The sequence below is a fragment of the Ranitomeya imitator genome, chromosome 1, assembly GCF_032444005.1.
Source record: "Ranitomeya imitator isolate aRanImi1 chromosome 1, aRanImi1.pri, whole genome shotgun sequence".
In the NCBI taxonomy this organism is placed as follows: domain Eukaryota; kingdom Metazoa; phylum Chordata; class Amphibia; order Anura; family Dendrobatidae; genus Ranitomeya; species Ranitomeya imitator.
The window spans coordinates 435,570,460-435,592,754 of NC_091282.1; the positions used below are offsets into that span (position 1 = coordinate 435,570,460).

Below are 22,295 nucleotides of genomic sequence, written 5' to 3' on the forward strand. Positions count from 1 at the left end.
TTACATGTTTGGGAAGCGGAGTTCAAATTTGGAGCAATCACTGGATTTTTATTCCCTTTCTGTTAAGATTTTTGTGAAGCAAAATTAACTAAAAGAATTTAGGAATTGATTTGTTGTTCAATGAGCTATAAAAATTATAGGACAGCTTTATTTTTTGTATCAGTATGGCAAGTTTGTTTTTTTGTTTTTTAAGAATTGCTACTCGTGTCATATTCTGACAGCTATAACTTATTTTTCTACTGCCAGCTGAGTAATGACTTGTTTTTTGCAGTTGTTCTTTACATCTGTCAGATTGTGTTTTACTCCACTTTTATGAGTGTGAATGATAAAGTAGTGATTTTTTTACAGTGTTCATTATGGGTGTTAAATAGTTTGACAGCTTTTGTTCACAAAAAAAGTGTTTTTAAGGCAAATGTTCTGATTTTTAGAAAATTTGCAGGATATATAAAATTTTCTTTTGATTTTTACTTTATACTTCCATAAGCCTTGAACATTTTATACACTGTGTGCAGAATTATTAGGCAAGTTGTGTTTTAGAGGATTATTTTTCTTATTGATCAACAACTATGTTCTCAATCAACCCAAGAGACTCAAATACCAAAGCTTAATATTTTTGGAAGCTGGCGTTTGTTTTTTTTTGTTTTTTTGTTTTTTTAAGATTTGGCTATCTTAGCAGGATATCTGTTTGTGTAGGTAACTATTACTGTGCAGAATTATTAGGCAACTTAATAAAAACCAAATATATTCCCATCTCACTTGTTTATTTTCACCTGGTAAACCAATATAACTGCACAAAATTTAGAAATAAACATTTCTGACAAGCAAAAACAAAACCTCAAAAAATTAGTAACCAATATAGCCACCTTTCTTTATGATGACACTCAACAGCCTTCCATCCGTAGATTCTGTCAGTTGCTTGATCTGTTTACGACCAACATTGCGTGCAGCAGCCACCACAGCCTCCCAGACACTGTTCCGAGAGGTGTACGGTTTTCCCTCCCTGTAGATCTCACAGGTTCTCTATGGGGTTCAGATCAGGTGAACAAGGGGGCCATGTCAATATTTTTTCTTCTTTGAGACCTTTACTGGCCAGCCACGCTGTGGAGTAGTTGGAGGCATGTGATGGAGCATTGTCCTGCATGAAAATCATGTTTTTCTTGAATGATACAGACTTCTTCCTGTACCACTGCTTGAAGAAGTTGTCTTCCAGAAACTGGCAGTAGGTCTGGGAGTTGAGCTTCACTCCATCCTCAACCCGAAAAGGTCCCACAAGTTCATCTTTGACGATACCAGCCCATACCAGCACCCCACCTCCACCTTGCTGGCATCTGAGTCGGAGCTCTCTGCCCTTTACTGATCCAGCCTCTGGCCCATCAAGAGTCACTCATTCTATCAGTCCATAAAACCTTTGAAAAGTCAGTCGTAAGATATTTCTTGGCCCAGTCTTGACGTTTTATCTTATGTTTCTTGTTTAAAGGTGGTCGTTTTCAGCCTTCCTCACCTTGGTCATGTCATGAGTATCGCACACCTTGTGCTTTTTGTTACTCCAGTAATGTTGCAGCTCTGAAATATGGCAAAACTAGTGGCAAATTGCATCTTGGCAGCTTCACGCTTGATTTTCCTCAATTCATGGGCAGTTATTTTGCGCCTTTTTTGCCCAACACGCTTCTTGAGACCCTGTTGGCTATTTGCCATGAAACGCTTGATTGTTCAGTGATCACGCTTCAAAAGTTTGGCAATTTCAAGACTGCTGCATCCCTCTGCAAGACATCTCACAATTTTGGACTTTTCAGAGCCCGTCAAATCTCTCTTCTGACCCATTTTGCCAAAGGAAAGGAAGTTGCCTAATAATGAAGCACACCTTATATAGGGTTTTGATGTCATTAGACAACATCCCTCCTCATTACAGAGATGCACATCACCTGATTTACTTAATTGGTAGTTGGCTCTCAAGCCTGAACAGCAAGGAGTAGGACAACATGTATAAAAAGTATCATGTGATCAAAATACAACTTGCCTAATAATTCTGCACACAGTGTAGTTTGGTATAATACCCTTCAATACTTGTTTACTGCAGGGCATTAGACCTGTTCGGATTACACTTACAGGAGGCCTGCATATTGTAGGGTCTAATATGCCACTATGAAATTCTTATATAAGAAAAAAGAAAAAGGGCCATACATTAAAAACTTAATTTGGTTTTCATTAAAATAGACATACATGATTGACTTGCAGGGAATAAAGCAGAAGCGGCAATGATGGCCTGTTACAATACGGCCATCTTCAGTTCACACATACTGGGGCTCTGCCCTTCCAGATTTCAAAGTATTAAGGCCTTGATTACTACCTCCTGAAACTGAAGGAATGAACTAGTCTAGCCTGCAGATTGTGATGGCACGTAAGCATTAAACAGTGCCATCTTTAGCACATATATTGGCAGCTTTTAATACCACCCTTTGTTTTCCGCATGACACTCTAAGCCTTAAGAATTTGATCAGAGTAACTCCTACTATGTCCTTATTGTACCCCAAAATGCCATTTGGTCTGAGGGTCTGTGCAGAGGTACCCAGTACAGGCGAGGAGGTACTTCAGTTCCCATCATCCTTATACTTGACCAACAGCATGTTGTTGCCACATTGGCTCTAGTTTCCCTCACTAGTTGCCCAGTTAGCAACCTAGCAAGGCTTCTTGTTTTTCTGAAGACAGCACTGCATGCAGTGGTAACTGGCAGAGGGGCTTGAATAGTGGGACTAATCACTGAAGTGCAATACTGAGCAGAGCACAGTGGCCATAGAGGTGGTGCATATAAAAGCCATTTACAAAAAATGAATATGGATGACCAGTGATTTACACCACTGATCAGCACTCTCACACTCTTAGGCTACGTTCACATTTGCGTTCTGCCGGGCTGCGTCGGGCGCAGCCGCGGCGACGCATGCGCCCCTATATTTAACATGGTGGCACATGGACATGCGTTTGTATGCGTTTTGCGATGCATGCATCTTTTTTGCCGCAAGCATTAGGGTGCAGAGGAAGCAGCAAGATGCATTTTTTTTGCGTCCAAAATCCGGCAAAAAAAGGACGCATGCGTCGCAAAACTATGCATTTTGGCATGCGTTCTTGTTTGCGTTGTGTCGCCGATGCAGCAGCGCACAACGCAAATGTGAACGTAGCCTTACACTGGTGTAGTGCAAATTCAATAGAAAGGCCTGTACAAAGAAACTGTGCACAAATGTTCATCAGTGTTAAGCAGCAGCAGGACACACATATGGGAGGAGTGGGGAAATGGCCAGAATAAGCAGTCAGTCTTCAGCTGTATACCACAGAACACTAGTACCACCAGAAGTCGCAGCAAGGTCAGATCGTGTAAACAGGCCATGTAACCGCTCTGCATGCCATTCCTGACTACAATGACAGCGGAGTGGGGTTATAATTCTGTCATGGCTCTGATATTTGGGTGGTCAGCCACACAAACCAAATCATATGACAATCACCAGGGGCATGCTCTACCAACATGAAGAAGTGCTGTCTGGCAGACGAATAAGGCATTTCAAATATTGAAAGTGGTGCGATTTGCTGGTCAGAATTGATTGCAGACAGATGCCTCCACAGGTGATGAGGAAGAGTGGTCGGTTATCAGGGCCAGTAGCCATCTTTAACTAATCAGTGTCCTTTGACACCAACAATTTACCCACATGACATAAAAGTAAGTCCATTTGCAGAAGCACCTTCCTGAATAAATTATCACATCTTGTGTCGGGAAGGAGATAATTAATCCTAAGATGCCTAACAACCATTCTGACATATTTGAATTTTTTTTTTTTTTTTACTCTAACCCGCACCTCCCCCAATACTGGTTCAGAAAAAGCAGCAGTTTGTGTGACATACAGAGCAGTGTGCAGGTTGACCTGACAGTTCTCACATGATTGAGCAAATTAGTTCTGCTTTCTGCAAGCAGACTTTGTAAATGATTAACAATGGAGGACATTGGAAAGCCCTTCTGAGGAAAACAAGAGAAATGAAGGAAAAAAACAAATAGGGGGATGGGCAACTAATTGCGGATTTTATTTCTTATTATACCATGTGATCTTGTTGGTCTCTAATTGCCTTTATCTGAATATTGCGAGCTCAAAAAAAAAAATAAAAATCTGTTTGATCATTGGGTCCGGAGATATGAAAGGGTTGTCGAGAAGTTAAAAAAAATACAGCAGCTCTCTTCCAAAAACGGTGCCACACACAGGTTGTGTGTGGCATAGAAGCTCATCCCAATTTACTACAAGAAGCAATGGCACAAAAAAACCTGTCTAGAGGCGCCAATCAAGAGCACTGTACCTGCCCTTATACTGTACCTAACCTACAGATACCGGTTGATGGACTGGTTCATGCAGTTTTGTTTGAATATTACTACTTGTTAGGCCGGTTTCACACGTCCAGATAATTCCAGTACCGTATAAAATCGGTACTGGAGTTATCCGTGTCCGTGATCTTTATTTTAAACACTATTATTCATATTTTCTCTGCAGCAAACGCTGCTGCAGGGAAGATATGAATCGCGGATTCAGCACCAGTGGGGGGACAGCGCTTAATGTAGCGCTATCCCCTGCACGGCACACGGACTGCATACGGACAAAGTCCGTGTGCGGTACGTGTTTTACACGGAGCCATTGACTTTAATGGGTCCTTGTAATACGTGCACTCCCAAGAACACTGACATGTCTCCGTGTTTGGCACACGGAGACACGGTCCGCAAAAAATCACTGACATCTGAACAGATGCAGTGATTTTTATGTGTCTATGTGTGTCAGTGTCTCGTACGTGAGGAAACTGTCACCTCACGTACCGGAGACACTGACGTGTGAAACAGGCCTTATACTGATGGCTGGACCATACACACAAGCACTTTTACCTTGTGTGCCCACCCTTATTTCCTTAGACTGTAAGCTTGCAGCAGGGCCTTCATTCAGCTTCCTTGAATTGGTGATTTACTTATAGATCTGAAATGTCCGATATTGTCTGCACATATACCCTGCTGATTCGTAAAGTGCCGTGTAATATATTGGCACAAAAGTAAAAAATTTTTTTAGCAAGAAATGAACACGAGTTCTATATTTTTAGTGCTTTTTGATCACTTTAGACATGAGACCAGAGTGAGAAATGAAATACATAAAAACGAGAAGGACACACTACCTTGAGAACTATATCCCCTTCATGCAAATTTCCATCTTTTGCTGCTAAACCAGTGTTAGTCAATCCTTTGATGTAGATCTGGCTGCCAAGACGAAGACCATATTCTGAAAGAGAAATGACGGGAAATAAATGTGAAGTCAATGCAAGTTTGTTTAGTTAAAAAAAAAATAAAAAATTCTTACTTCGTTAATTCTTACCCTCGTTTGACTTTTTTTTAGTTAACAGGACACTAGCAGTATCTGAATCTCCAAAGCCTTGAGGGGATGGACTGCGAGATTGAAGTTTATCTCTACTACGGCTTTTCTGTATATTGCGGTCATATTTACGTTCTGCTGGAGATCTTCCATACTGACGATCCGGACTATACTGTGCATTTCTATCATAGATGTCCTCTCTCTCCAAGGTCCTTCCACGACTGCTATCTCTTCCATAACTATGAGGGTCATCTAAGTCACGATCAAGGCTCCGGCCGCGACTTCGCTCCCTTCTGTACCCACGTTCCTCATCAAGACCACGGTCTATGCTTCTGCCACGACTACGATCTCTTTTATACATCTGCTCATCATCAAGTCCACGGTCTATACTTCTGCCACGGCTGTAATCTTGCTTAAGTCCATAACCCACATTAAGATCTTGGTCAACGCTTCTTGCTCTGTTTCCATAACCTTTTTGATCTCGTTCATAATATGGTCCCCTTTCTTGGTCCCTTCGGAAGCCTCTATCTGGACTAGGGTCTCTGCTTCTAGATCCCCCATATCCGCTCCTATCACTATATGCACTGTAGGCAGTTCGGCTCTCCATGTCTGTGTAGTCATCCATTATATCAAGGGCAGGTTCAGATTTGCTTGGGGCACCCATTTGTACCCTTCGTGGCCTTCTCACTACCTGTAACATTAAAAATAGCTTAATCTTTAAGAGCAGCGCTATTAACATATCCAAAAATATCTTATTTATTCTGCATGCGTTTGGCCATTTTTTTCACTCCTCAAGAATTGAATGGAGAAAGCCATGCATGGACAGTAATTGGTCCTCTTTCAAAAGCCACCCGTTTACAGACGAGACCCATATCTATTCTACCCATGTCTATTCTTGTGAATAAGTAAAAAATATGTCAGGATCAGAATAGTGCTCTATAGCATTGACAAAACTGCCTCATTCCAGGAACAGGATAAAACTTAAATACCAGTACATTATAATTTAAAAACATTAACATGTAAAGCGTGAGTTGGGAAAAAGACTGACTTAAGAGTTTACTCTTGATCATAGGCCTGACAAAATATGCTAACAATTATGGCATGCTTGTTGTTTTGAGATATTTTTCACGTGTTCCTCCAAATATGGTATCTAGAGATTTTGCTTTAGCAAAGGTTTGAAACTAAAAGATTAAAAAAAAAAAAAAGAAATAGAACCTACTTATATCAGTTTTGATGATCACTTAAAGCAATGGTTATGCCATACTACACACATCCTTGGCAGTGAAAGAACTAAAAGGGGTTTTCTCTCTCATTATGACAATCTATTTTAGAATGGAGCTGGCCTGACAATAACTGGTCATCCAGTATGCCAAAGATACATTTTGCCAATTAGTCAAATTTGGTAAGTGGCAGAAGGTCATGAATGTAACAAACGGAAGGACTTGTTTTTTGGGTAGCAGTTACTTGTCTGACATTGGGAACGCCTCCTTCATGTAAAGTATGCTCTGGAGGCAGAGTTATCTTCAGGCACCATCCGCCCCGAAGCCTGGAAAAGGTCAATTATATTAAGTGATAAAAGATAATATCTCAGCAACAACAAAGCTGATATAAGACAGTCCTACGACTGTTAGAATTCTATAGACTGTATGCCGATATTATTAGTTTACAAAGGTCATATGTGCGGACAGGTTCCTTTTAAGGTTTCAATCAATACATACACTATATGGACAAATTATCAGGATGCCATGAGTTTTCAATGACATCCCAATTCTTAAATCCATAGGCATTTATGTAGAGTTGGCACTATAATAGCTACCACCCTTCTGGGAAGATTTTTTACATGATTTGGGGATTTTTTTTTGACAGACACACATGTTGGACAAGAGGACATGGCCTGCAAGCTCCATGCTAGTATATCACAAAAAGTGTTTGAGCAGGCTGAAGTCAGAGCTCTGTGAGACCTGCCACATTATTCCACATCAAACTCACTGTTTTCATGGACCTTGCTTTGTTCACCTTGGCACAATCAAGCTGGAACAGAAAATTGTCTTCCGCAAACTGTTCCCACAAAGTTGGAAGCACAGAGTTGTACAAATGTGTTGGTATGCTGAAGCTTTAAAGTGTTTTTTCATTACTGGACAACCCCAGCTTAAATCACTTCAGGGCCCCACAGAAAATGAAAACAATGTATATACTCACAATGTATACTCCTCCAGTAATGACGCTATTGCAGTGTTTTCTGTGCTGTAGTCCCCGAAAGGTTACAGGACATCGTTGTCACTTAACCGCTGCAGCTCATCAATATTCCATATTGAGATCAGACGCTTGCTTTAACAAAATAATTGAGGTTGCAGCTGGTCAGTGGCAGCTAAATGCATGGGTTGTGTGACAAATGGCACATAACTCACTGGGAACAGTAATGCATTTATACAGTTGTGCTCAAAAGTTTACATACCCAGGCAGAATTTTTGCTTTCTTGGCCTTGTTTCAGAGAATATGAATGATAACACCAAAACTTTTTCTCCACTCATGATTAGTGGTTGGGTGAAGCCATTTATTGTCAAACTACTGTATTTTCTCTTTTTAAATCATAATTACAACCCAAAACAACCAAATGACCCTGATCAAAAGTTCACATACCCCCGTGATTTTGGCCTGATAACATGCACAGAAGTTGACACAAATGGGTTTGAATGGCAACTAAAGGTAACATCCTCACCTGTGACCTGTTTGCTTGTAATCAGTGTGTGTGCATAAAAGTGGAGTGAGTTTCTGTGATCCAGACAGACTCTTGCATCTTTCATCCAGCCACTGACGTTACTGGATTTTGAGTCATGAGGAAAGCAAAAGAATTGTCAACGGATCTACGGGAAAAGGTAGTTGAACTGTATAAATCAGGAAAGGGGTACAAAAAGATATTTAAGGAATTGATAATGCCAGTCAGCAGCGTTCAAACTGTGATTAACAAATGGATAATCAGGGGCTCTGTAAGAACAAAACAAAAACTGCCAGGAAATATGTTCAGGATGCAAAGAAAAACCCACAAATAACATCAGCTGAAATACAGGAAAACTATCGGTGTGGCTGTTTCAAGATGCACAATATCCTTATTTGAAGAAAAATGGGCTGCGTGGTCAAGTCGCCAGAAGAAAGCCATTACTGCACAAATGCCATAAAGTATCTCACCTACAATATGCAAAACAGCACAGAGACGAGCCTCAAAACGTCTGGAACAAGGTAATTTGAAGTAATGAGACCAAAATTGAACTTTTTGGCCACAACCATAAACGTTACATTTGGAAAGAGGTCAGCAAGGCCTATGATGAAAGGAACATCATTCCTACTGTAAAGTATGTAGGTGGATTGCTGATGTTTTGGGGATGTGTGAGCTTTAAAGGCACAGGAAACTTGGTCAAAGTTGAACGAAAGATGAATGCAGCACGTTATCAGCAAATACTGAAGGCAAATTTGCAATCATCAGCAAGGATGCTGCGCATGGGGCGTACTTAGACATTTCGACATGACAACGATCCAAAAGACGCAGCCATGTTGACCTGTCAGTGGCTACAGCAGAACAAACTGAAGGTCCTGGAGTGGCCATATCTGTCTCCTGACCTCAATATCATTGAGCCACTCTGAGGAGATCTCAAGCGTGCAGTTCATGCAAGACAGCCCAGGAATTTACAGGAACTTGAGGCTTTTTGCCAAGAAGAGTGGGCAGCTTTACCATCTGAGAAAATAAAGAATTTCATCCACAACTATAACAAAAGACTTCAAGCTGTCATTAATGTTAGGGGGGGCAATACACGGTATTAAGAAATGGGGTATGTGAACTTTTGATCAGGGTCATTTGGATGTTTTGGTTTGTCATTATGATTTAAAAAGAGAAAACACAGTAGTTTGACAATAACTGGCTTCATCCAACCACTAACCATGAATGGAGAAAAAGTTTTGGTGTTATTCATATACACTGAAAAAAGGCCAAGAAAGCAAAAATTTTGCCTGGGTATGTAAACTTTTGAGCACAACTGTAGTTGGAATGGTGCTGCTGTGGGAAGAGAATATATAGTTTTTTTTTTCTACGAGGTACTTAAGTGGAGGTTCTCCAGTAGTAGAATACATTTTAAAGATTTTCGCTAACTATGAGGGGCCTAAGCCAACCACTAAAAAAAACAAACAAACAAAAAAAAACACCCCATAGTATTATGCTGCCACCAAACTTTGCAGGGATCTCAATGGAGTCAGGTAATTTTCTGGTACTTTCCAAACACACACTCATTATTCAGACTGCCTAGAGAAACTTGAATAGTTATTCTACAGAACACGTTTATAATAATCTAGTTCATTGCCAGCATGCTGTACACCAGAGGTGGGGAACCGTTCATAGCCAAGGGTCATTTGGCTATTTATACCATCCTTCAGGAACGGTACAAATTGCATTCTTACTGTCCAAAAAGTACATCCCGATGCTGGCACTGGCGTCGGGACATACGGTAATCTTTTATTGCATGAACATCGGCATTTAGTAGTGAACACTGTGGGCACATACTCACAGAACAAAAAGAAAGTAAAGGGGTGGTGGCCACCAAAACACAGCTGCTGCCAGTCCTAGCACTGTGGTCCTTTTGAATCTGCTAGGGGGAACAGAGGTCATCGCGGGCTGTAAATGGACAGCTGGCCTGAGGTTCCCCAAGTCTGCTTTACACCAATCCATTCGCTGCGTGGTGATGTAAGGCTTGCATGCAGATGCTCGCCCATAAAAACTTATGCTATGAAGCTCCCGATGCAGTTTGTGTGCTGATGTTAATGGCACAAGAGGTTTGGAAGTCTGAAGATATGGAGTCAGAAGAGCGTCAGTACCCAATGAAACTACTTACGTTGCAGAGATTATTTGGGTGATAAAACACTTCCACTTTAAAATACCACTCACAATTGATGATTGAATATTTAGGAGGGAAGATACTTTGTGAACTGATTTGCTACAACAATAATTTCTATTATAGAAATACACTTAAAGGTACTGTCACCTGAATTTGGAGGGAACAATCTTCAGCCATAGGGGCGGGGTTTTCGGGTGTTTGATTCACCCTTTCCTTACCCGCTGGCTGCATGCTGGCTGCAATATTGGATTGAAGTTCATTCTCTGTCCTCCGTAGTACATGCCTGCACAAGGCAATCTCTTCTTGCACAGGCGTGTACTATGGAGGACAGAGAATGAACTTCAATCCATTATTGCAGCCAGCATGCAGCCAGCGGGTAAGGAAAGGGTGAATCAAACACCCGTAAACCCCGCCCCTATAGCTGAAGATTTTTCCCTCCAAATTCAGGTGACAGAGTCCCTTTAAATTTAGTGATTTCTTTACAACAACCCTTTCTTTCACAAATGTTTGTAAGGCACACTGTATGGCTCTAGGCAATGGGACAGAATGAAAAATCTAAACTCAATGATTAAGTGGAGTGTCCCAATACTTTTGCAGATATAGTGTATGTGCATATCCAAACATGTGCATCAGCTGAAAATTACAAAACGGCTGCTGTCTTTACCAGAACTGCAGTTTTCCCACATTTTCTTAGCTGCTGAACTGCAAAAGAATGTGGCACATTTTCCAGGAGGGTTCCATTAACCATAACAACTCGATCATTCTCTCTTTAAAGAAAAAGGGAAGAAGAATTACTTTATGATTCTGTCTGTTGTGAATGGTTTTCAGTCATTAATACACAATTATAATCCACAAGAATGAATGTGCTGTTCTAAAGAATGTTCTATTACAAAAGTCTTCTTACAACATGTAGTTAAAGCAAACCTAAGTAAGGAAACATAATGATCCAAACCACACAAGCAAGGCAAGAAAAGATTCACCATTTAGGTGTCTGGGAATCTTTATTGGTTGAACCCCAGTTTTATAACTTAAATGAACAACCCAAGGACTTTAGTGACAAAGTAGCTGCTCTTAAGACTTTCCTGTTGGTGCCCAAAAGGATTTCAGAAAGTATCACTTCCAAACTTGTTAAACAGGAAGCACAGTAATTAATAGCTACAGTCTGAAACTAGATTAAAGTGGATCAGTCATCAGATTTCACAATGAAAGTTATACATAAAAAAAAAAAAAAAAAGAAACAACACACAACATAATCCACGCCAAAAAGGCTGTATAATCCTTGAAAAGTTTTAAAGGAGACCTGAGAGCTGATACATGCTTCTTGTGGATCGGTCAGCTTTAGTGATGAGCGAGTACACTCGTTACATGCTGTTCTTATAACCATGTTATGAGGACGTGGTTATAAGAACAGTACTTTATGAGCAGATCCTGCAATAAATACCAACACTGGCTCATAACGTACTGTTCTTATAACCATGTTCTCAGTATAAAGAACCCAGTTACCTATGTCACACACTCACCATAGTCATATAGGTCCTCATGGAGGGTGGGGGAGGGGAAAAAAAACGCTTCACAGATTGGTGTAGTTACCAATTAAAGTCAGCTTTTATAATTATCCTTATCCTATATATCTACTATTGATGACCCAAGATAACCTTTCCATAACAGTCTTTTAAACTGATCTCTATATATTTACTGAGGATATTGGTAGTTACCAGACAGTAGCAATTACTGACTTTAACACTGATCTATTGGGTAAGTACCCAGGATCAATTTGGCTAGCCGGTTTTACAGTGGCCCATGAATGGTACTGATGATCAGGGTGGCTATATTGTTTGATAAGTCCCACCATATTGATACCTGTGCTACCGTCTCTGTAGTAAGTGGTCCGGGGAGGACTTTTTACTTCAGTTCAATTTTGGATGTTGCATCTATTCTTTGGCACATTTGCACACTGCGCTTTGTGTTATATGTTTTTTAGTTCAGTAAGAGTTACATTTTAGATCCCAACTTGCTCCGTTTCTCTTTAACCCACCATGCCTGATTGACAGCACCTCAGTGTCCATTCTCCCTTCTGCTGCTGAAATCTCAGTCTAACACAATTCAGCACAAGAGATCAATTCAAAAACGTAAAACGGCTTATAATGTAATAACATTAAAGGAAACTGGTTGTGAAAAATAAATCCATTAACCTGCAGATATGGGGCGCTTTCAGGGTACAAGGGTGGTGCCGGCACGGTTTCAATCACCGCTCTGTGCATAGAGCCTGGTGGCTTTAACCATACCCTAGCACCAAGTGACAGCAGACTCCAGCTGTCAGTCAGTACCAGCGGCATGATTATAGCAGCTGCTCTCTATGCACCGAGCTACGGTAACAAACCGTGACAGCACCACCTATGTGACTGGAAGAGCAAGGTTACTGGGTGGGAATAAGGGTAATTTCCTCCTGGCAACAGGACTCTGTGCAAGCACCACACAGTGACAAAAGCATTAACCGGCCAAATAACCTTATATATGCAGGCCAATAGTGTCATTTTACATGGCAGGTTCCCTTTAAATTTCATGATGAAAACAGCATACAACAAACAGGAATATAGAAAATTTTAACTATTCTTCAGGCATAAAAAAAATGTAAATGCTTACTGCAAGCGACCATCTGCAGGTCCTCCTTGAAGGACATCAGAAATTACAATGGAATTATCACCATTATTAAAATGCGGGTTGTCTCGTCCACCTGAAACTGCAATGCCAAATCCTTTCTTTGGATCCTAAAGCACATACAAAAGAAGCAGAGCAAGAAAGCATAGTAAGAAAATTACAGTAATGTTTACTTCATCCAGTTCCCCCTTCCTCCACCTCACTGCTTTTAGACATCACATATACCGTGGATTGTGATAGTATTCGCCCCCTTGGCTTTTTACCCATTTTGTTACATTACAATCTGTGTTTAAATATTTTTGTTGTTATCAGATTTGTGTGTGAGCGCATCAGCACTAAATAGTCTAAGTTGCTGAAGTGAGAAAAATAAGCAAAAATTAAAATTTTGGGGATCAAAACTAAAAACTTTTACTTTGAAGCCCCTAAAGTTTTCTGGTGCAAGCAATTACCTTCATAAGTCACATGCTTAGAGAAAGGAAGTCTACCTGTGTACAATCTAAGTGTCACATAGTCCGTCAGTATATACACAGCGTTACTGAAAGGCCACAGAGGCTGAAACCCCATTAAGTAAGAGGCACCACTAACCAAACACCACAATGAAGACCAAGGAGATCTCCTAACAAGTCAGGGACAAAGTTGTTGGAAAGTACAAGTCAGGGTTGGGTTACAAAAAAAATATCCCAATCTCTGATGATATTGTGCATATGAGAGAGGGGGCTGGCTGTCACACACAGGTACAAATCAGGTAAAAAAAGATATTTATTTTTCCACACGAGAAAATCACTGATGTAAACCCTGACCAAAAACTGCTGAAACTCGAAAGAAAAAACACAGATGACACCTCAGATTGATAATTTTTTTGCCTGCGTGAAAAATCATGAATGTCTGAATGAGGTTCAAAAATGCTCATTTAATAAAAAAACTTAAGAAAATAAATACCGTAATCTTATTTCCCTGTAGACATAGTTGGAGCACTCCAGATAATCAGCTGTTTGGCACCACAGCTGCATGTGTCGTGGGTGTGAGCCTGTTTGTTGGGAAGTAAAGCAGAGTGTGCCACCATTGTCCTGGGCATGACCCCATTTGACATCACTTGACATGCCTATTATAAGAGTGCCTTAGACTTGTGATGTCAGTGGAACGCACCATCGTCATCTTCCTGAGCGCCATCTCCTAGCATGCCTATCGCAGAACAGGGCAGCGCGGTGGCTGGAGACATCTGTCACTGCCACCTGTGCCTGCACACACGAGCCACCACTAGACCAGCGGATGGCGCTTTCATAATCTGAAGGCCGGAATTGCAGGCTGGCAGTCACTCTTCCAGATTGCCTTAAGTGCTTCTTCAATCGCCTGGTTTCAGGACAAGAAAACTGATTCGGGAGGAGATTTACCACCCTTTCATTTCAGTAGGTTTCTTGGCCTTAGTGGGTGGATACCTCTATAAGGAGTGCTGTAATGGGTGAAGGGAAAAACTAGTTTTTGCATCGCCATATTTTGAGCAATATAAATTTTTCCATATTTCTGCCGACAAGTCATGTGAGGGCTCGTTTTTTGAGGGCCGAGCTGATTTTTTTTTTTTTTACTGGTACCATTTGTGGGCACATGACATTTTTTGATTGCTTTCTATTCCACTTTTTGGGAGACAAACTAGGAAATGTTTTTTTAATTTTTTTTTTTTGTATGTCGTCCGGCGTGTAGTAAAATTGAGGCAGCTTTATTCTTCGGGTCAGTACGATTACAGAGATACCACATTTATATATTTTTTTACGTTTTGGCGCTTTTAAACAAACTATTTTATAGAATTATTTTTGCATCGCTATTTTCTGATCGTTGTACCTTTATTTTTCTGCTGATAGAGCAACACAAGATGATGTTTTCAGTGATAACATGCTTTTTTTCACTACACATTTTGGAATTTTTTTTTTTCGACCACATAAATTAAAAAGAAAAAAAACTTTACGTCTAGTATCTGCGTAACCGTACTGACCTGGAAAATCATATTGCTCGGTCAGTTTTAACATACAGTGAGCATTGGAAATAAAAAAAAACTGAAAATTTATGGAATTGCACAATTTTTGCAACTTCAGAGAACTTAGAATTTTTTTTCCAGCCATCTAGTATATCACATAATAAAATGAATGAGGTAATTCAAAAGTAAAAACTAGTCCATCAAAAAACATGGACTCATGAGTATGTGGAAAAAAAGTTATGGTTCTTGGCAGAAGGGGTGTAAAAAAGAAAAAAAAAATTGGCTGCAGCATGAAGGGGTTAAATACCTTTTTAAACCGTTTACGATATTTGACTTACCGTATATACTCAAGTATAAGCCGAGATTTTCAGCCCACTTTTTTGGGCTGAAAGTCCCCCTCTCGGCTTATACTCGAGTCATACCCAGGGCTCGGCAGGGGAGGGGGAGCGGGGGCTGTCTAATTATACTCACCTACTCCCAGCTCAGTCCCTGCTTCTTCCAGCGCTGCAGTTTTTTCCTGTACTGAGCGGTCACATGGTCATATTCATTACTGTAATGAGCGGTAACGGTGACCATTCACTACAGGAAGAAAATGCGGCACCGGGGAACAGACCTGCAGCGACGGCGCCAGGAGCAGGTAAGTATGATGGGGGGCAAACCTGGGAATCGGTGATGGAGTGGGTTCCGCGACTATCTTTGAGTGAACCATACAGGCTCTCGCAGCTATATATTTTGCACAGAGTATATAAATCTCCGGAAGTGCTACACAAAGCAGGGCTGCGTGCTAACTCTGAGTGCCCGAGGTGTGCGAGTGAGAATGCAGGAATATACCACGATGTGGACGTGTCCTAGGCTGGCTGCTTTTTGGGTGGTGGTTTTGAGCCGAGTAGAAGGTGCGTATAAGTGCAGAGTTCCAAGAGAGCCGATAATATGCTTGTTGGGATATGTGGAAGAGATTGGAGTAGACAACTCCTGGAAGATTGCATTCGCTAGGTTACTATATATGGCTAGGAAAGTGATAGCACGGAATTGGATAAAGGCAGAACCACCTGCGAGGAGGGAATTTCTCCAATATGTACAACATGGTTTAAAACTGGAAAAAGGGGTGTACAAAAAAAGGGGGAAATTAGAAACGTTTAATAAAATGTGGTCTCCATGGCTTGAGCTGGATTGAGGAGTAATTAAAGTCGGGAATCTTAAGACTCGGATAGGGGTAATCTACCTGAGGCAGGGATGGTCTCAGGGGAGTATAGATTGAGGATGAGCTGTCTTATGGGGGGGGGAGGGTTGTTCGGGATAGGTTGGGGTTTATTAAAATAAAAAAAAAGTGTATGGAACATATTGCAATGTGAATGGTAATATGATGTTCTTCTTTTGTATATTGTTAATAATAAAAATCTATTTAAATAAAAAAAAAAGTATGATGGGGGGCAGTGCGCGATACTCACCTGCTCCTCATGCCATCGGCGGCGCCGCTGTGTCTCCGCGTCCTCTGCAGTGACGCTCAGGTCTGAGGGCGCGGTGACGCGATTAGTGCGCGCCGCCCTCTTCCAGAGGATGGGAAGACATAGCGGCGGTCAGCGGTGGAACTGGAAAGGCAAGTATGTAATTTTTTTATTTTTTTTAATCGCAGCAACAGCTTTTGGGCCAAATATCTGTATGGAGCATGTTATGTGGCCATGTGCATCATTATATGGGGGCAAATGTCTGTATGGGGCATCTAATCCGGCCATGTGCAGCATTATATGGGGGCAAATATCTGTATGGGGCATCTTATCCGGCCATGTGCAGCATTATATGGGGGCAAATGTCTGTATGGGGCATCTTATCCGGCCATGTGCAGCATTTTATGGGGGCAAATGTCTGTATGGGGCATCTTATGCGGCCATGTGCAGCATTATATGGGGCAAATATCTGTATGGGGCATCTTATGTGGCCATGTGCAGCATTATATGGGGCAGTTATCTGTATGGAGCATGTTATGGGGCCATGTGCAGCATTATATGGGGCAAATATTTGTATGGAGCATCTTATGGGGCCATGTGCAGCATTATATGGGGCAAATATCTGTATGGAGCATCTTATGTGGCCATGTGCAGCAATATATGGGGCAGTTATCTGTATGGAGCATCTTATGGGGCCATAATCCACATTTGTGGAGCATTATACGGGGCAAATGTCTGTATGGAGCATCTTATGGGGTCAAGACTCAATCAAAATTTGTGCAGCATTATATGGGGCATATTTTAATATGGAGCATCTTTTGGAGCCCATCATAAACTGTATGGAGCATTATATGGGGCTCCTGATTCAATATGGATATTCAAAAACACTTAACCTACTGATGTCTCAATTAGTTTTACTTTTATTGGTATATTTTTATTTTTGAAATTTACCGGTAGCTGCTGCATTTTCCACCCTAGGCTTATACTCGAGTCATTAAGTTTTCCCAGTTTTTTGTGGCAAAATTAGGGGGGTCGGCTTATACTTGGGTCGGCTTATACGGGACATGCATGTCATAATGGGAAAGGTGTTCCCACAATATGAAGTACAGTTAGGTTATGGTGATCATACGGTCAAAGGAGCACAATAACTGCCAGGAGCTTGGCTGAACCTACAAATTAGCTCCTGCAGCAACAGCTAGAGCTGTTACCAGCTCAGATCCTGGCAGTTTATTGAATAGAATTGAATTTCTTGGGGAATAACCATTTAAAGGGAACCTGTCACCTGAATTTGGCGGGACCGGTTTTCAGTGATATGGGCGGAGTTTTCAGGTGTTTGATTCACCCTTTCCTTACCCGCTGGCTGCATGCTGGCCGCAATATTGGATTGAAGTTCATTCTCTGTCCTCCGTAGTACATGCCTGCGCAAGGCAATCTGGCCTTGCGCAGGCGTGTACTACGGAGGACAGAGAATGAACTTCAATCCAATATTGCAGCCAGCATGCAGCCAGCGGGTAAGGAAAGGGTGAATCAAACACCTGAAAACTCCGCCCATATGACCGAAAACCGGTCCAGCCAAATTCAGGTGACAGGTTCCCTTTAAGTACCACAGTCGATCTTTTAAACACGAGTATCCCCAGTTTCTCCCCTCAAATTACTGTTTTTCCTTATTTAGCTCTATTCCTTCCATCAAGTCATTAACCTTGGTTAATATAGTTTGGAATTGTCCTAGAAAAAAAATATATATATATGTAAATCTCACCTTTTGTAACGTCACGTTATATTGTTCCCAAATTGTGTCTTCCATTCCGAATCCCTAAAACAAAAACATAGTGTGAAAAAAAAGTAAAAACAGAACTATGTTGACAGTATTTAATGTCAAAGAAACATTGTGGTGTTCCACCTCTCGTGTCTCCCCTTTTCCCCATAGTTTGTAAGCTTGCGAGCAGGGCCCTCACTCCTCCTGGTATCTGTTTTGAACTGTATTTCTGTTATGCTGTAATGTCTATTGTCTGTACAAGTCCCCTCTATAATTTGTAAAGCGCTGCGGAATATGTTGGCGCTATATAAATAAAAATTATTATTATTATTTAACCTATATGCATGTGCAAATTGTCTCTTCAGAGAGGAAGAGGACTAGAATTCTAGTAACCCTTTTTGAATAACCTGTCGCATGAAAGGAGCATCAAAGGGGTCAGCAGGGAGACATGTGGACATCACCATCTATGATGGGTAAGTTGGGTTAACCCTTTATGGTTTATGAGTTTGGTGGTATATGCATTTCATTTTTACTGATTGGTCACCAGTCTCTCTTATTTTCATGCATTATTGCCATTGGTTGCATGCATTTTTGATATATGATCCAAATCACCCTTGGTGACTTGGTTGTCCACTTTCTCCTTGCTGTATGTACCAGCATGTCATCTTTTTTTCCTCTCTGTGCCATAATTTATGATTTATTTGATATCTAAGTGATACTTTAATGAAATTATTTAGTTTTTTATATTCTTGGTGGTGTTCTTGTACTCCGTTTTCTTGGTGTAGATACTTTTGGGAATATTCCATGTAGTTACTATATCATCTAGTGAATTTTCCCAGGGAGTGAGGGGTTCTTCTCTCTCAGCTTCAGTGATATAAATTGCTCATGTGACTTTTGTTTTAAGTGCCACATATAAGAAGTAGCAATCCTAAAAGTCAATGTCGACCCCTTATCCAGCCTTGTCACATGACTTAGGCTAAAAGCCAAAACCAGAATCTCAATTTGCAGACACTGTTTTGGGGTACTACCCCTCGTCAGTGCAAAGTGTGAGATCTGGTTTGGCTGTGTGAGATGTGTCTGACCGGGATACAAGGGGTAACATCTGAATGAATGTTTGAATGAGTCATAAGGCTGGGTTCAAACAGCTGTATTCATGGTCTTTACACGGACCACAATGCCCGGACTGACAGTGGTTCTAATAGTCAAAGCTCACATACTCATATAGGCCTATGAGGATATAAGTTCGTGTCCGGAAACTCAGTCTCTGGGCATTGTGGACCGTATAAAGATCATGAAATAAGTCCACCTGAACCCGGTCTAAGGTTATATTCACAAATTGTGCAGTAATCCCCACCCCCACCCCCTCTGACAGCACATGGACCCCAATAAGCTTGCACTGATCCATACACATCAGTTGTAAAAATGGATCTTTGTCTCCTGGATATATAAAAGTTCAGTCGATGTTAAAAAAATTTGAGAGAGAAAAAAAAATGAATGTAAAATGGGTGGCACATGAAAGAAAAAGGATCGGATATTGACAGCAGCAGAAGAAAGCCTCCAACCTCCATCCACTTTCCATATGGTCTATTACCCAAATTCTGCAACAGCTGTTCTAGTGGTTTTCAATGTTGTAATTGCAACTAATAAAGGTGAACATACACCCCCCCTCCATTTGTTCACCCTTTGTACCACAGGTATCACCCCATTTGCGCTATACCTCCCTAGTCTCTTCACTATTTTTTCGAGAACTCTTTCCCTTGAATATCTTCGCTAAGCATCGTTAACATGAGTTCTGTTTAGAATTTAACAATTTAGGAATCATTCACAACACGCAGTGCCCAACTATTTTGACAAAATCATGTTCTTTGGTAACCTTATTTAATGCCACCATCATATACTATCACCAATTAAGCCTACACCACACGGTGTAAGTTTCTCCGGTATATAAAAAAAAAAAAATGGACACAGCTTTGCATACAGGATGATTGCGGAGATCATGGGTCCTCACCCCATTCTGTGAATACAGCAGTACTGGAGTTAATAGAATAAGTGTGAGGCCGGGGTCACACTGGCGTATGAAAATACGGTCCGTTTCTTACGGTCGTAATACGCAGAAATGTTCCCAAAATAGTGATCCGTATGTCCTCCGTAGGCAGGGTGTGGCAGCGTATTTTGCGCATGTCATCCTCCGTCTGTAATCCGTATAGCGAGATTTTCTCACTGGCTTGCAAAACGGACATACAATGGATCCATGGGCTCAAATATTCGTTAAAACATATACAGTAATATATATATATAGATCAGTGAGACACACATATATATATATATGTATATTTCATACAGCGCTAGATAGCAGAAAAGCCGGTAATTCAATTGCCGGCTTTTGCCATCTCCTTCCCAAACCCGACATGATAAGAGGCATGGTTTACATACAGTAAACCATTTCATATCCCTTTTTTTTTTTTTTGCATATTCCTCACTACTAATGTTAGTAGTGTGTATGTGCAAAATTTGGGAACTCTAGCTGTTAAAAATAAAGGGTTAAACCGCTGAAAAAACTGGCATGGGCTCCCGCGCAATTTTCTCCACCAGAGTGGTAAAGCCAGTGAGTGAGGGCAGATATTAATAGCCTAGAGAGGGACCATGGTTATTGCCCCACGCACCCCCCCTCCCCCCGGCTAAAAACATCTGCCCCCAGCCACCCCAGAAAAGGCACATCTGTAAGATGCGCCTATTCTGGCACTTGGCCACTCTCCTCCCACTCCCGTGTAACGGTGGGATATGGGGTAATGAAGGGTTAATGTCACCTTGCTATTGTAAGGTGACATTAAGCCAGGTTAATAATGGAGAGGCGTCAATAAGACACCTATCCATTATTAATCCAATAGTAGTAAATGGTTAATAAAACACACACACATAGAAAATATTCAGAAAAATTCCCACGCTCGAGTTCATCTGAGGTTCTGCCAGCAGGGGGCGCAGCACCGCAAGTCTAGGTAGCTACGTTCCCCTGCTTTCCATTCATTCCCTGGGTTTTTACTGGCAGGGGCGGCTGCATTAGCAGGCTCCTGCTTGTAAAATTATTTAACCCCTTCAGATGGATTTACAGCGTGGAACAAGACTGAACGACGGAAGGTATGGGATATTGTTGATTTTTTACTTTAACTTTGTTTCAGGTGACAAGGGTCTTCAATTGGATTGAGAGTGTAATAAACTATTACAGCACCCTGTGTCTATTTCAATAAAATATTTTATTCCTAATGTGTTTTATTAACCATTTACTACTATTGGATTAATAATGGATAGGTGTCTTATTGACACCTCTCCATTATTAACCTGGCTTAATGTCACCTTACAATAGCAAGGTGACATTAACCCTTCATTACCCCATATCCCATAGTGGGAAGAGAGTGGCCAAGTGCCAGAATAGGCGCATCTTCCAGATGTGCCTTTTCTGGGGTGGCTGGGGCAGATGTTTTTAGCCAGGGGGGGGGGGCAATAACCATGGTCCCTCTCTAGGCTATTAATATCTGTCCTCAGTCACTTGCTTTACCACTCTGGCAGAGAAATATGCACGGGAGCACACGCCAGTTTTTTTCCGCAATTTAACCCTTTATTTTAACAGCTAGAGTTCCCAAATTTTGCACATACACACTACTAACATTAGTAGTGAGGAATATGCAAAAAAAAAAAAAAGGGATATGAAATGGTTTATGTAAACCACGTCTCATATCCTGTCGGGTTTGATAAGGAGATATCAAAAGCCAGCAATTGAATTACCAGCTTTTCTGCTACCTAGCGCTATATGAAATATAAATATATGTATATACATGTGTGTGTGTGTGTCACTGATTTTTTATATATATATATATATATATATATATATATATATATATATATATATATATGTGTGTGTATGCGTGTATGTATGTATGTGTATATATATATATATATATATATATATATATATATATATATATATATATATATATATATATATATATATATATATACTTCCTCAAACTCAATGTGGACAAATCTGAACTCATCATCTTTCCTCCATCCCACAAATCTTCCCTACTTGACCTATCTATCGCAGTCAATGACATCATGCTTTCCCCTGTACCCGAACTCCGCTGCCTCGGAGTAACCTTCGACTCTGCCCTGTCCTTCAACCCACACATCCAAGCTCTTTCCAACTCCTGT

At 40.9% G+C, this 22,295-nt stretch overlaps 1 protein-coding gene across 3 annotated transcripts in view; it reads right to left on the minus strand.

Moving 5' to 3' along the window:
• Positions 1-22,295, minus strand: part of LOC138675455 (tight junction protein ZO-2-like) — an 80,018-nt gene that overhangs the window by 15,437 nt on the left and 42,286 nt on the right. For all 3 annotated transcript variants that reach the window (XM_069763682.1, XM_069763701.1, XM_069763693.1), the window contains exons 2-6: positions 18,093-18,146; positions 12,905-13,029; positions 10,926-11,028; positions 5,385-6,072; positions 5,188-5,291 (exon numbers count right to left, since the gene is read on the minus strand). In XM_069763682.1, coding sequence (XP_069619783.1) covers positions 5,188-5,291; positions 5,385-6,072; positions 10,926-11,028; positions 12,905-13,029; positions 18,093-18,146 — 1,074 coding nt within the window. The remainder of the gene's footprint in view (positions 1-5,187; positions 5,292-5,384; positions 6,073-10,925; positions 11,029-12,904; positions 13,030-18,092; positions 18,147-22,295) is intronic.